The sequence below is a fragment of the Hyla sarda genome, chromosome 2 (assembly GCF_029499605.1).
Source record: "Hyla sarda isolate aHylSar1 chromosome 2, aHylSar1.hap1, whole genome shotgun sequence".
Taxonomy (NCBI): Eukaryota; Metazoa; Chordata; class Amphibia; order Anura; family Hylidae; genus Hyla; species Hyla sarda.
The window spans coordinates 366,339,789-366,352,882 of record NC_079190.1 but is presented as its reverse complement, the minus strand read 5'-3'; the positions used below and the strand labels follow the sequence as shown (position 1 = coordinate 366,352,882).

At 42.0% G+C, this 13,094-nt stretch overlaps 1 protein-coding gene across 3 annotated transcripts in view; it reads right to left on the bottom strand.

Moving 5' to 3' along the window:
- Positions 1–3,783: 3,783 nt before the first annotated feature.
- CSDE1 (cold shock domain containing E1) overlaps positions 3,784–13,094 on the bottom strand; it is a 74,006-nt gene continuing 64,695 nt past the window's right edge. For all 3 annotated transcript variants that reach the window (XM_056558371.1, XM_056558374.1, XM_056558372.1), the window contains 4 exons: positions 9,678–9,856; positions 8,132–8,295; positions 7,348–7,480; positions 3,784–5,073 (listed from right to left, as the gene is read on the bottom strand). In XM_056558371.1, the coding sequence (XP_056414346.1) occupies positions 5,026–5,073; positions 7,348–7,480; positions 8,132–8,295; positions 9,678–9,856 (524 nt within the window). In that variant the 3' untranslated portion in view covers positions 3,784–5,025. The remainder of the gene's footprint in view (positions 5,074–7,347; positions 7,481–8,131; positions 8,296–9,677; positions 9,857–13,094) is intronic.

The following is a 13,094-nucleotide window of genomic DNA, read 5'->3' as shown; positions in this document are numbered from 1 at the left end:
TATACGCATCTTGCAGTGAGAATTTGATATTTTTTATAGTCTCCCATTTAGTGTCAGTATTCTTGTTTTTGAGGACATTATCCCATTTTATATTGTTATGGGCTTTTCTGAGTTGATCAAACTTTGCCTTCCTAAAGTTCATTGTTTTGTGACCCCTTGAGAGATTCCCATATTTAAGAACAAGTTATAATGTATAATATTATGATCACTATTTCCTAGGTGTCCTACTTGCTAGTTACTCTGTTGGTTAATATTAAGTTCAGTAGGGCGCCCCCTCTGGTTGGGCCCTGCACCATTTGGGACAGATAATTGTCTTTAGCTATAGTCAGAAACCCGTTTCCTTTAGGAGATTCACAGGTCTCAGTCTTCCAGTTTATATCAGGATAGTTAGGCTAGGTTCACACTATGGAATCTACGGACAGAAAATTTCCACCCGGAGATTCCAAGTGCGGCCAGCAACGACACTGCAGTCTCCAATAGACCGCAGTGTGTTCCGCGAGTATTTCCGCCTTAAGAATGAGCAACGCCATTCTTCAGGCGGAAATTTTCATACGGAATTTCCATTCACAAATTCCGCAGTGTGAATTAGTGGAATGGTTTTCTGTTCACAATAACTATACATTTTAGTAAGCGGAATTTCTGCCTGCAATTTCAAAGCGGAATTGCAGGCGGAGGTTCCCGTAGTGTGAACCTAGCCTTAAAGTCCTCCATTATTATCACATCATTCTGATTTGCTGCTTTGTTTATTTGCCTCAATAATTGATCTTCTGCCTCTTCCATTATATTTGGTGGCTTATAGTAAACCCATATCAGAATTTTTATCTCCAAATATTTCTACCCATAATGACTCCACATTATCGTTTCCCTCCCATATATCCTACCACAGTGCGGACTTCAGATTGGACTTTACATAAAGACAAACTCCTCCCCCTTTCCGTTTTGTCCAATCCTTCCTGAATAGACTATAACCCTGTATGTTGACCGCCCAATCACAGCTATCGTCCAACCAAGTCTCTGTTATACCCACTAGGTCATAATTTTCTTCAGAACCACTCCAGTTTGTCAGTTTTATTGGACAGACTTCTGGCATTAGTCAACATGCAATTCAAAGGTGTATGTTTTTCTTCCTTTGAAGCCTATCCCTATAAACTACTCTAACCCCTCCCTACACTCCATCCCCAGGTACATTAATAAGTCCCCCTCTCTTTCTACACTATCTTCCCCCTCTATGTGGTAGGTTCCCCCCCAGTCCCTAGTTTAACCCCTTGAGGACTGTGTTTTTCCGTATTTTGCATTTTCGTTTATCCCTCCTTACCTTTAAAAAAATCATAACTCTTTCAATTTTGCACCTAAAAATCCATATGCTGGCTTATTTTTTGTGTCACCAATTCTACTTTGTAATTGCACCATTCATTATACCCAAAAATCTATGGCGAAACGGAAAAAAAATCATTGTGATACAAAATTGAAAAAATAAACCCTGCCATTTTGTAACTTCTGGGGGGTTTCCATTTCTACACAGTACATTTTTCGGTAAAAATGACACATTATCTTTATTCTGTAGGTCCATACGATTAAAATGATACCCTACTTATATCTTTTTGATTTTGTTGTACTTCTGGAAAAAATCATAACTACATGCAGGAAAATTTATAAGTTTAAAATTGTCATCTTCTGACCCCTATAACTTTTTTAATTTTCTGCGTATGGGCCGGTATGAGGGCTCATTTTTTGCGCCGTGATCTGAAGTTTTTAACGGTACCATTTTTGCATTGATCAGACTTTTTATTCATTTTTCTTGATATAAAAAATGACCAAAAATGCACTATTTTGGACTTTGGAATTTTTTTGCGTGCACACAATTGACCGTGCGGTTTAATTAACAATATATTTTTATAATTCTGACATTTCCGAAAACGGCAATACCACATTTTTTTTTTTTTTACACTTTTTTTTATGGGAAAAGGGGGGGCGATTCAAACTTAATAGGGAAGAGGTTAAATGATCTTTATTCACTTTTTTTTGCAGTGTTATAGCTCCCATAGGGACCTATAACACTGCACACACTGATCTTTCACATTGATCACTGGTTTCTCATAGGAAACCAGTGATCGATGATTCTGCCGCTTGACTGCTCATGCCTGGATCTCAGGCACTGAGCAGTCATTTGGTGATCGGACAGCGAGGAGGCAGGTAGGGACCATCCTGCTGTCCTGTAAGCTGTTCGGGATGCCGCGATTTCACCGCGGCTATCCCGAACAGCTCCCTGAGTTAACCGGCATGCTTTCACTTTTGACGCGGCGTTCAACTTTGAACTCCGCGTCTAAAGGGTTAATAGCGCGCGGCAGCGCGATCAATGCCGCACGCTATTAGCCACGGGTCCCGGCCATTGTTATAGATCGGGAGCGGACTCCTGATGTAGCGGTACGTCATGAGTCCTTAAGGGGTTAAACACTCCACCATTCTAGCCATCTTCTCCCCAAGCACAGCTGCACCCTCCCCATTGCAGTCCGTCCCTACGGTAGAGTCTGTATCTGACAGCGAAGTCTGCCCAGTTCTCCATGAACCCAAACCCCTCCTTCCTAAATCAGCTTCTGAGCCACTTGTTTACCTCCCTAATCTCCCGCTGCCTCTCTGGTGTGGCTCGTGGTACAGGTAATATTTCAGAAAATACTACCTTGGAGGTCCTTGCCTCAAGCTTGCGGCTGAAGTCCCTGAAATCATTTTTAAAAAGGACACTCCACCTACCTCTTACTTTGTCATTGGTGCCAATATGCACCATGACAGCTGGGTCCTCTCCAGCCCCACCCAGCAACCGATTCGCGATGACCCGAACTCAAGCGCTAGGAAGACAACACTGTTCGGCGATCCCGGTCTTTGTGACAGATCACCCTGTCTGTCCCCCTAATAATGGAGTGCCTGCAACTACCAGTACCTGTCTGGCCTGCCCTGCACTCCACCCTCCCTCCTTACTGGAGCAGACACCCCCCTGGCGGTCAGAGGCAGAGTCCTGCTAGCTCTGAAAAGGAATCCCCCTCATCTGCCAACCGGGCAATCTTGTTGGGGTGTGCCAGTTCAGGACTAGCCTCCCTGACTTTTCCCTCTACCCCATTTTCTAACTGCAACCCAGATAGCTGCCTGACTGTCCTGCACCTCCGTCTCACTATCCTCCCCCACCTCTGCCCCAGAGAGTACTTACTCAGTGAGCAGGAGAGTACTCTCCAAATTGTCAATGCATCTCAATGTTGCCAGTTGCAACAGGATCGGGGATTCCAAATGTACAACTCTCTCAATAATATGCACCCTCAAACTACTGTTCAAGGATTGCATACATTGTGCAAGATGCACACTGGACTGCTCTTTCCAACATGGAGGTCATACTAGATGAAATTTAGTGTTCATTTTCATAACTATTCAACTTTGTCAGCTCCCAGCTCAATAGGCGATTAGGCAGAAAATTCTCTATACTATGGGATTTCAGCACATGGTGCTTAATAAGAGCCATATAAGCCCTACTTTTGCATATGATGCCAGTATCTTAGTTTGCTGCTGGCACAGTTATGGAATCTAGATATTCAAAATGGGAGGCTGTGTGTCTCATTTTGTTCCATAATAAATGAGTGAAAAAGTAACATTGCAATGTTTAGATACCATAATCTTCTCCTAAAAGTATTTTATATTGGGTCATGAAAGTCGCATGAGCCCTTCGTCAGCAGTCTGTTATTCTGGCTTTTGCTAATAAGTGGTTACCATTCTAGAGAAGACAAGATTTCGAAATTAAATTGGTAAAACTTTATTCTATTTTTCATTTTTTGCCATTAAACAGAAAAAAAAAAAAAAAAAAAATATCAGAGCCAAGTTTTGTTTTTACAAATGTAAGATAAGTATCAACAGAAGTTCCTAGAAATCAGAACAGGAAAGAAGGAAAAACAAAACGGGGAATTGGGAACGCCAATGGCTTCCATTAACCCAGAAGGAGAAAAAAAGGTTCTTGATCTGGTTTAAAACACTTGGGAAATAAATTACTTCCTAACAATAGGTGAGAAAAAAAAAAGGCAAAGAAAGAAAAATATATATGACTACCCATAGTTGAGAGAGCAGTCTGCTTCAGGTAGTGGCTGGTAAAAAAGGTATCAAGTGTTTATTTACCTTGATGCATACAGCAATGCAGCTAAGATTAACAGTATGATTATTAGTTCCTGTAAACTTTAAGGAACACAAGAAAATGAAGAAAAAAAAAAATAGAAAACCACGCAGTTCAGGCACATTTTCTTCCTTTAAATTTCTACTATTTCAAAGCTGCTTTGTCTTAGCAGCAACAAACAAAACAAAAAAACTGTGCGTTATCAAATATTTTTAAACTTCACACTGATGGCACATGTCACCTTTGTGGATATCTGCATTTCAAAGTCACTTGCTTACACAAAAACAAAATAAAATGCTTCTTGGATCTAACAGCTTCTGTTCATACATTTGAAATTAATAAAATATTCAAATTCGATATAGAAAACAAAAAACAAAAAAAGGCTAACATTTTGGCTGTCGAAGAAAATGAGTGGCTGAATAGAATATATTCCACCGTTACTACGTGTCCTCATAGATTGGGGAAAATAAAAAATCAAGTTTGCAACTTTCAGAGGTAGAATATATACTACACAGTATCAAGTGCAGAGTTTTAAAGTGTTTTAAAGTCACAGAGTACCACACTTGACATGAAAATAAGGACAGAGGAAAAAATTGCTGCTTTAAGATGCAAAACTCAAATTAAGCTTCTTAAGGAAAAGAGAATACTAAGGCTCCAAAGTAACTCCTCACTTGCAAATATGCATAATTTAAAAATAATTTGTTCAGGATAACCCTGACCCTATGCAAGATGGAAAGTTTTAAAACCAATGTAACTGTTACAGAATAAGATTTTATTTATGGGTTGCAAAGAGATGTTGCTTGATCATACTTGATTAGGTAATGTGCTTTACCGAATGGGGAAAAAAAAAAAGACAAAGAAAAACAAAACAAAAGTGTGAATTAGTCGATGACACCTGCTTGACGGATCTTTCGCTCTATGCCAAATCCCTGTGAAGGCAAAAAAAAATTTTTGTAAATATTCCAGTGTACAGAACTTTAAAATCTACAGTAGGTAAGTATGGTGAAACACAGATATAGGTCAGCCAAATTGGCTGAATTCGGCCATTTGGCTGACCATAGTGTGCAAGTACACACAATTGTCTGCAGTGGTTGTCAGGCTTATGTCTGTTGAAGGTGTGATCTGCTTAGATGGCAGACTGCAGCTTAAAGCTCAACTGTCATGAAGTTTGGGGCATATAAGCTAACTAGAGATGAGCAAGTTTACAGTAATTCGATTCATCAGGAACTTCTCTGCTCGGTTGTTGCTGCCTTTAGCCTGCATAAATTAGTTCAGCTTTCAGGTGCTCCGGTGGGCTGGAAAAGGTGGCTACAGTCCTAGGAGAGAGTCTCCAGCCCACCGGAGCACCTGAAAGCTGAACTCCTTTATGCAGGCTAAAGTCAGCAACTGCCGAGAAGTTTGTGACGAATCAAATCACTGTAAATTCGCTCATCTCTAAAGCTAAGCATAGTCTGTTTTTTGTGGCGATTACAGCTGGAAAGAGATGATAAAAGTAATGCTGGATTACTTGTCTACAAAAACCCTTTTGTTTGCAGTCAGTTGGATAGGCATGGCCAGGGTTCGCTATGCCTTGCTGCCACCATGCCTATCCCTTTTACCTCAGTGCTGTGTGATTGACACACCAGTCCCAGCACATGCGCCCCTTCTAATCTTTGTGTGCGCCGACACAGCACTTTACACAGCAAGTGCTGGCTTCCGCGTCCAGCGCTCGCTCCTGCTGTCTGATATCACCGCCGGTTGCTAGAGACCGGGAGCAAGCGAGCTCTCTGCCTCTAGTGAATGCAGGTACACAGAAGAGGAGATGAACGGGCACTGTTATCACTTCCCCACCAAGTGCCCGATCCCGCTGTTTGACATCTCCATGTGCTTGTGCAATGCTAGATAGCTCGCTCCCTGCCTCTAGGATTGTACCAATGTCAGACAGTAGGAACGTGTGCTGGCCGGGGGCGCCAACGCTTGCTGTGTAAATTCCTGTCTGTCAGCGCACACAAAGATTAGAAGGGGCGCATTTGCTGGGACCTGTGTGTCAATCACACAGCAGTCCCAGCGCTGAGGGATAGGGGATAGGCATGGCGGCAGGGCATAGCAAACCCCTGGCCACGCCTATCTGACTGTCAGTCACTGCAAAGTATAACTTTTTTTGTGGTGATTACTGCTGGAATAAAGAAGGTAAAAGTAATGCTGGATTACTAGTCTACACACAATACACAGACTATAGTTCGTTTATATGCCCCAAACTTTATGACAGTTGCACTTTAAAGATCAGAAGGGGATTGTATATGCTAAGCCAGTCAATTGCAAGTGTGGGCAAGCTCACTGGGAGAGATCAAAACCTTGTGTAGAGGATGAGTGGCGCAGTTGCCCATTGAAACCAGACTGCTTCTTCCCATTTTAAAAAGGCCTCTGGAAAAAAAGAAATCTTTGTTATTGGCAACTGCACCACTCTACACAGGTTTTGATATTTTCTGTCTTTGTTCCCTTAAAAGCCAGGCATTGATCTACCAGTTCATTCTGGCTTGTTTTTGACACTATGCATATGAATGGACCTCTAATTGAAGTCCTATGTATATGGGCAGCTTAAAAGTAGAACTCCAGCCAAATTAAATTACATTTATATTTGTTGCCCATGTTAAAGTAATTTCCTTTGTAATGTAAGTGCAATCTTTGCTGAGTATCATGTTCCCCAGGCAGAAAGTCTAGTTTTTATCACGACTCCTCTACACTTTGACATTGCAAGGTGACATGTCAACTACACCGAACACTCAAGAGCACTTTAGTGCATGATTGTCTAGGGCGCGCACACACCATCCTCATCTATATTCACTGCTTCTCTAACCATGTGACCTGCTTGGCTCTCCAAAAGGTAGCTTACACAGGAAACAAGTGCAAGGGCTTATGATCTGTAGTTTTCTGCAGCTCTCAGCTCCCTGCACAAACCAGAAAGTACCTGGCTTTTCAAAGGCTGTTTATAGGGGTCCGATTTTTAAATAAATCAGCCAAGCTACCTTGTCTCCAATGTGAGCAACATTTGCTGCACCTAAATGTAAAAGTTAAGCATTGAGAAATTCAACAGAGTGCATAAAAAAAGTTCTGCAACAATCCATAAAGTCATAAAAACCCTGTCATAGCAGTACAAGTCTACCTTAGATCTTCATTTAAAAAGAGAAACACAGGAGGGGGGGGAGGAGTTGGACAGAACTTGCCTTTGTGTTATCTGGGCCTCTGGGCTGACGTACGACCATAAGACGAGGTGCACTGGCATCATCTAAGGTTATACTCTTCAATCGACTCACTAATCTATCCGGGCGAGGAGCTGCTACTAATTCAGGGCCTTTACTGCAATAGAGCATAGGAAAAAATGTCAGTTGTTTATATTTTACAATTTACATTTTATTGGTGGCAACATAACTTACAATAGATCTAACAGGGTCTCCAAATTCTGCACTAGATATGGATCTCATTGATTTATAAAGAAATCCAAATAGACAGAAATTTGGAGAACAAGTTCAAACTGTTTTCATGACCTACATATTTCATCTAGCTCAGTGTTTCTCAAGCGCAGTCCTCAAGTCCCCCCAACAGGTTATGTTTCAAGATTTCCTTGGTCTTTCACAGGTGATATAACTAATGATTCTTGAATCACTGATCATATTTATATGATCAGTGAATCAAGAATTATTACAATTATATCACCTGTGAAAGACTAAACGAAATCCAGAAAACATGACCTGTTGGGGGGGGGTATTTGAGGACTGCGCTTGAGAAACACTGAGCTAGTGGACATAAGTCCCATACCTCCCACAAAACAATTAAAGCCAACTTTTACATATTTTTATAGTGAAGATGCCTGGATTTAAACAGTATTGGCAAAGAAGTAATCTTTGACGTTTGTATATAAATTCATGGAAAACTGCCAGGATTACTCCCTTCAGTCACGTTAATGAGCCTTACACCAATAAGAAATCATAATCGACAGAAGCAGTTCACCTTATTAGTGTAACATTGCAGCCACTGCACTTCCCAGTTCGCTGATTTAAAATAACAGAGAATTCCACTTCATCCCCAGCCTGCAGCTCAACTCCATCTTGTATTTCTTTCACATGGAAGAAGAGTTTCTTGCTGTCACCAATTTCATAGTTAATGAATCCAAACTGAGGGGAAAAATATAGGTTTTAAGTAGTATGTTTAAGCTAGATTCCTGTATTTAAAAAATAATGGTTAAACCAATTATAGGGAGAAAGGCAAGCTAATCTGCAATTTTCATTAGGTTAAATATCTTCCCTAATACAGACCCATATACGGAAAGAAAGGTTTATAGGGGTCCGAGAATGGCAGTTAAAAAAAAAAATGTATAAAGAAAGGAAAACTATACAAATTGAGTACCATATTTTTCGCCCTATAGGACGCACCGGCATATAAGATGCACCCAATTTTAAAGGTGCAAAATCGAGCGAAAAAAAAAAAATATATATATAAAAGATTCTGAACCCAACAGTGATCTTCAACCTGCGGACCTCCAGATGTTGCAAAACTACAACTCCCAGCATGCCCGGACAGCCGTTTGCTGTCTGGGTATGCTGGGAGTTGTAGTTTTGCAACATCTGGAGGTCTGCAGGTTGAAGACCACTGGTATAGGAGATAATACTCACGTGTCCCCGCCGCTCCAGACCAGTCACCGCTGCCCTGGATGTCGCTCCATCGCTGTCGCTGCATCTCCGTTGTGTCCCTGACGCTCCGGACGTCTTCTTCCCCGGGATTCACGCTCTCCGTCGCCATCATCACGTCGCTACGCACGCCGCTCCTATTGGATGATGGGACGGCGTGCACGACGACGTGATTACGTCGAAGGAGAGTGCCGGCCATGCAGGGGATCCCAGCCCGGAGCAGACACCGAGGAGGCCGGTAAGGTCCCTCCCTGTGTCCTATAAGCTGTTCGGGACGCCGCGATTTCACCGTGGTGGTCCCGAACAGCCCGACTGAGCAGCCGGGTTAGTGTCACTTTCGCTTCAGATGAGGCGGTCAGCTTTGATCGCCGCGTCTGAAGGGTTAATGCAGGGCATCACTGCGATCGGTGATGTCCTGTATTAGCCACGGGTCCCGGCCGTTGATGGCCGTATAAGACGCACCAACTTTCCCCCCCAGTTTTGGGGAAGAAAAAGTGAGTCTTATACAGCGAAAAATACGGTAGTTATCCTGACTTTAGGTCGGCACATTTATATGTTTCTTACAGCAACTAAAGAGCTAAAGCGAGCAACAACACTGTAGTTACACTTTAAGTTGTTCTGGTAAAATGAAAACGGCACTTTGTGGTTGCACTGGGCAACCTAGACAGTTTCCCACACACCACACATTGTATATTTACAGCATAGTTTTGGAAAGACATCACTACCTACAAAAAATATGTAGCCTTGGCATGAATCAAAGTGAAAAGTTCTCGTCTAATTTAACAGCAGCTCTTTGCAGTCAAAGATACAAAAAACACAATAACTGATAAGCTTTTGAAAATTGGTGAAAACAAAAAGATAATATTAACCTGGTCTTTCACACACTCGACTGTACCCCTACGGAGGGCCTCAATGTTGCAGGCCATGGTCTGCCCATTCTGACTTAGAACACACAACTGGAACTTGACGGTTTCTCCTTTCTGCAGACAATCAGCTTTATTTACCATTCCCACGATGCCAAAGGGAATAAGGCGTCCTTTCATGCTACCTGAAAGTATACAGGTCACATTGAAATAGTCAATTTTAGCAGACAGCAAGCACAGGAGAAGTTGAGAATTAAACATTACAGTTAAATATAATGGGCTTGAAACGGTTAGGACAGCTAACGCTTTAAATTTTGCACATAAAATTCCACATTATGGCTTATTTTTTGCGCCACCAATTCTACTTTGCAGTGACAGTCATTTTAACCAAAAATCCACGGCGAAGCGGAAAAAAAATTTGTGCGACAAAATTGATGAAAAAAAAATGTAATCTTGTAACTTCTGGGGGCTTCCGTTTCTATGCATTTTCCGTTAAAAACACCTTATCTTTATTCTGTAGGTCCATACGGTTAAAATGATACCCTACTTATTAGTGATCGACCGATTATCGGTTTGGCTGATAATCACGATTTTGGGCATTATCTGTATCGGCAATTACCTTGCCAATAATCCGATAATGCCCCGCCCCCCCACCGGCCCCATTGCCTCCCCCCATCCCCGGTTTTATAATTACCTGTTCCCAGGGGCCAGGGTCCATGCTACTTCTGGCTCCTGCTGCGTCCTGCATTACGCTGTGCGCAATGACGAGTGACGCGACGTCACCGTCAGTGCGCACAGTGACAGCTCAGGAGGACGCCAGAGCCAGCTGTAGAGTGGGCCCCGGGAACAAGTAATTATAAAACCGGGGATGGGGGAAGGCAATGGGGCCGGGCGGTGCGACGTAGTGCGGTGGTTGGCACGGAGCGGTGAGGTGATCGGACTCAGGAGGACCCCCGGACAGGCAGGGGGAGAGAAGCGGGTGGCGGCGGCCTATGGCACCGCAAAAGCCTCTGCAGTTCATTGATTAAAGTGCCCGCTTTAAATCCATGATCTGCAGCGGTGTCGCGGGGGGATGAATAGTCGATAATTTATACCGGAATATCGGTATAAGTTATCGGCCATCGGCCCTAACCTCCACAGATTATCAGTATGGGCCCTAAAAAGACGATATCGGTCAATCCCTACTACTTATATAGGTTGTATATTGTCGTACTTCTGAAAAAAATCATAACTACATGCAGGAAAATGCATATGTTAAAAATTCTAATTTTCTAACCCCTATAACTTATTTTCCCCGCGTACGGGCTGGTATGAGGACTCTTTTTGCGCCGTGTTCTGAAGTTTTTATCGGTACCATTTTTGTATTGATCAGACTTTTTGATCCTTTTTATGAATTTTTTCATGATATAAAAAGTGACCAAAAATAAGCCATCTTGGACGTTTGATTTTTTTTGCACGTACGCCATTGACCGTGCGGTTTAATTAACAATATATTTTTATAGTTCGGACATTTCCGCACGCGGCGATACCACATATGGGAAAAGGGGGGTGATTCAAACTTTTATTAGGGAAGGGGTTAAATGACCTTTAACTTTTTTTTGCAGTGCTATAGCTCCCATTTGGGGCTATAAGACTGCACACACTGATCTCTTATGCTGATCCCTGCAAAGCCATAGCTTTGCATGGATCAGCAAGATAGGGACTCGATTGCTCAAGCCTGTAGCTCTGGTTTGGAGCAATAAAACCCAGATCAAACACGATGGAGCAAGGTAAGGGGGTCTCCGCTCGCATCCTAGCTGATCGGGATGCGTTTACTTTCACTTTCAGACGTGGCAGTCAACTTTGATCGCCGCGTCTGAAGGGTTAATAGCGCGCGGCACATCGATCCGTGCCGCACGCTGTTACCCCAGGGTCCCGGCTATGAATAGCAGCCAGGACCGACCCAGTGTGATGCGGGGTCATGGTAAGACCCCATTTTAAACACCGGGACCAGGGTGTACAGGTACGCCCTACGTCCTTAAGAGGTTAAGTACCAAGCCCATTTTGACCTTAAGGACCAGAGTATTTTTTGCACATCTGACCACTCACTTTAAGCATTAATAACTCTGGAATGCTTTTACCTTTCATTCTGATTCAGAGATTGTTTTTTCGTGACGTATTCTACTTTGTTAGTGAAATTTTCGTTGATACTTGCATAATTTTTGTGAAAAATTCCGAAATTTTATGGAAAAATTTTTTTTTAACATTTTGCTTTTTTATTTTTTTTTTTACTTTGAAACTCTGCTTATAAAAGGAAAATGGACATCCCAAATAAATTATATATGGATTCACATATACAGTATGTCTACTTTATATTTCCATCATAAAGTTGACATGTTTTTACTTCTGGAAGACAGAGGGCTTCAAAGTTCAGCAATTTTCCACAAAATTTTCTAAATCAGAATTTTTCAGGGATCAGTTCAGTTTTGAAGTGGATTTGAGGGGTCTTATTAGAAATACCCCACAAATGACCCCATTATAAAAACTGCACCCCTCAAAGTATTCAAAATTACATTTAGGAAGAGTGTTAACCCTTTAGGTGTTTCACAGGAATAGCAGCAGAGTGAAGGAGAAAATTCAAAATCTTCATTTTTTACACTGGTATGTTCTTGTAGACCCAGTTTTTGAATTTTTACAAGGGGTAAAAGGAGAGAAATCACCCTAAAATTTGCAACCCTCTCTCGTAAGGAAATGCCTCATATGTGTATGTCAAGTTTTCGGCGGGTGCACTAGAGGGCTCAGAAGGGAAGGAGCGACAATGGGAAGAGTGTTTCTGAAATGGTTTTTGAGGGGCATGTCACATTTAGGAAGCCCCTATGGTGCCAGAACAGCAAAAAAACAAAACAAAAAAAAAACACATGGCATACTATTTTGGAAACTACACCCCCCAAGGAGTACAGGAACAAGGGGTACAGTGAGCCTTAACACCCCACAGGTGTTTGACGACTTTTCGTTGAAGTTGGATGTGTAAATTAATTTTTTATTTTTTTTCACTAAAATGCTAGTTTCCCCCAAATTTTACATTTTTTACAAGGGGTAATTGGAGAAACACATCATCATGTAGCAATATCGCATATCTAATGGCCTTGAGGTTTCCACTGATGAAGGGCCCCACTATCTTTGTACCCCATATACCACACCATACCATCAATTTTTGTGTTCCAACAGTCTTGAGGGGATCTATCCAATGTGAGTTAGTGTTAGACCAAAAGTGGTGGTTGAAAAAAAAAAAAAAAAAAAAAGTTGGATTCAAAATGGCCACCCCCCCCCCCCATCTAGAAAAGTTCCCCCCCTCACATATACTAAATGTGCCACAAACAGGAAGTTAATATCACCAACCATTCCCATTTTATTAAGGTGTATTCATATAAATGGCCCACCCTG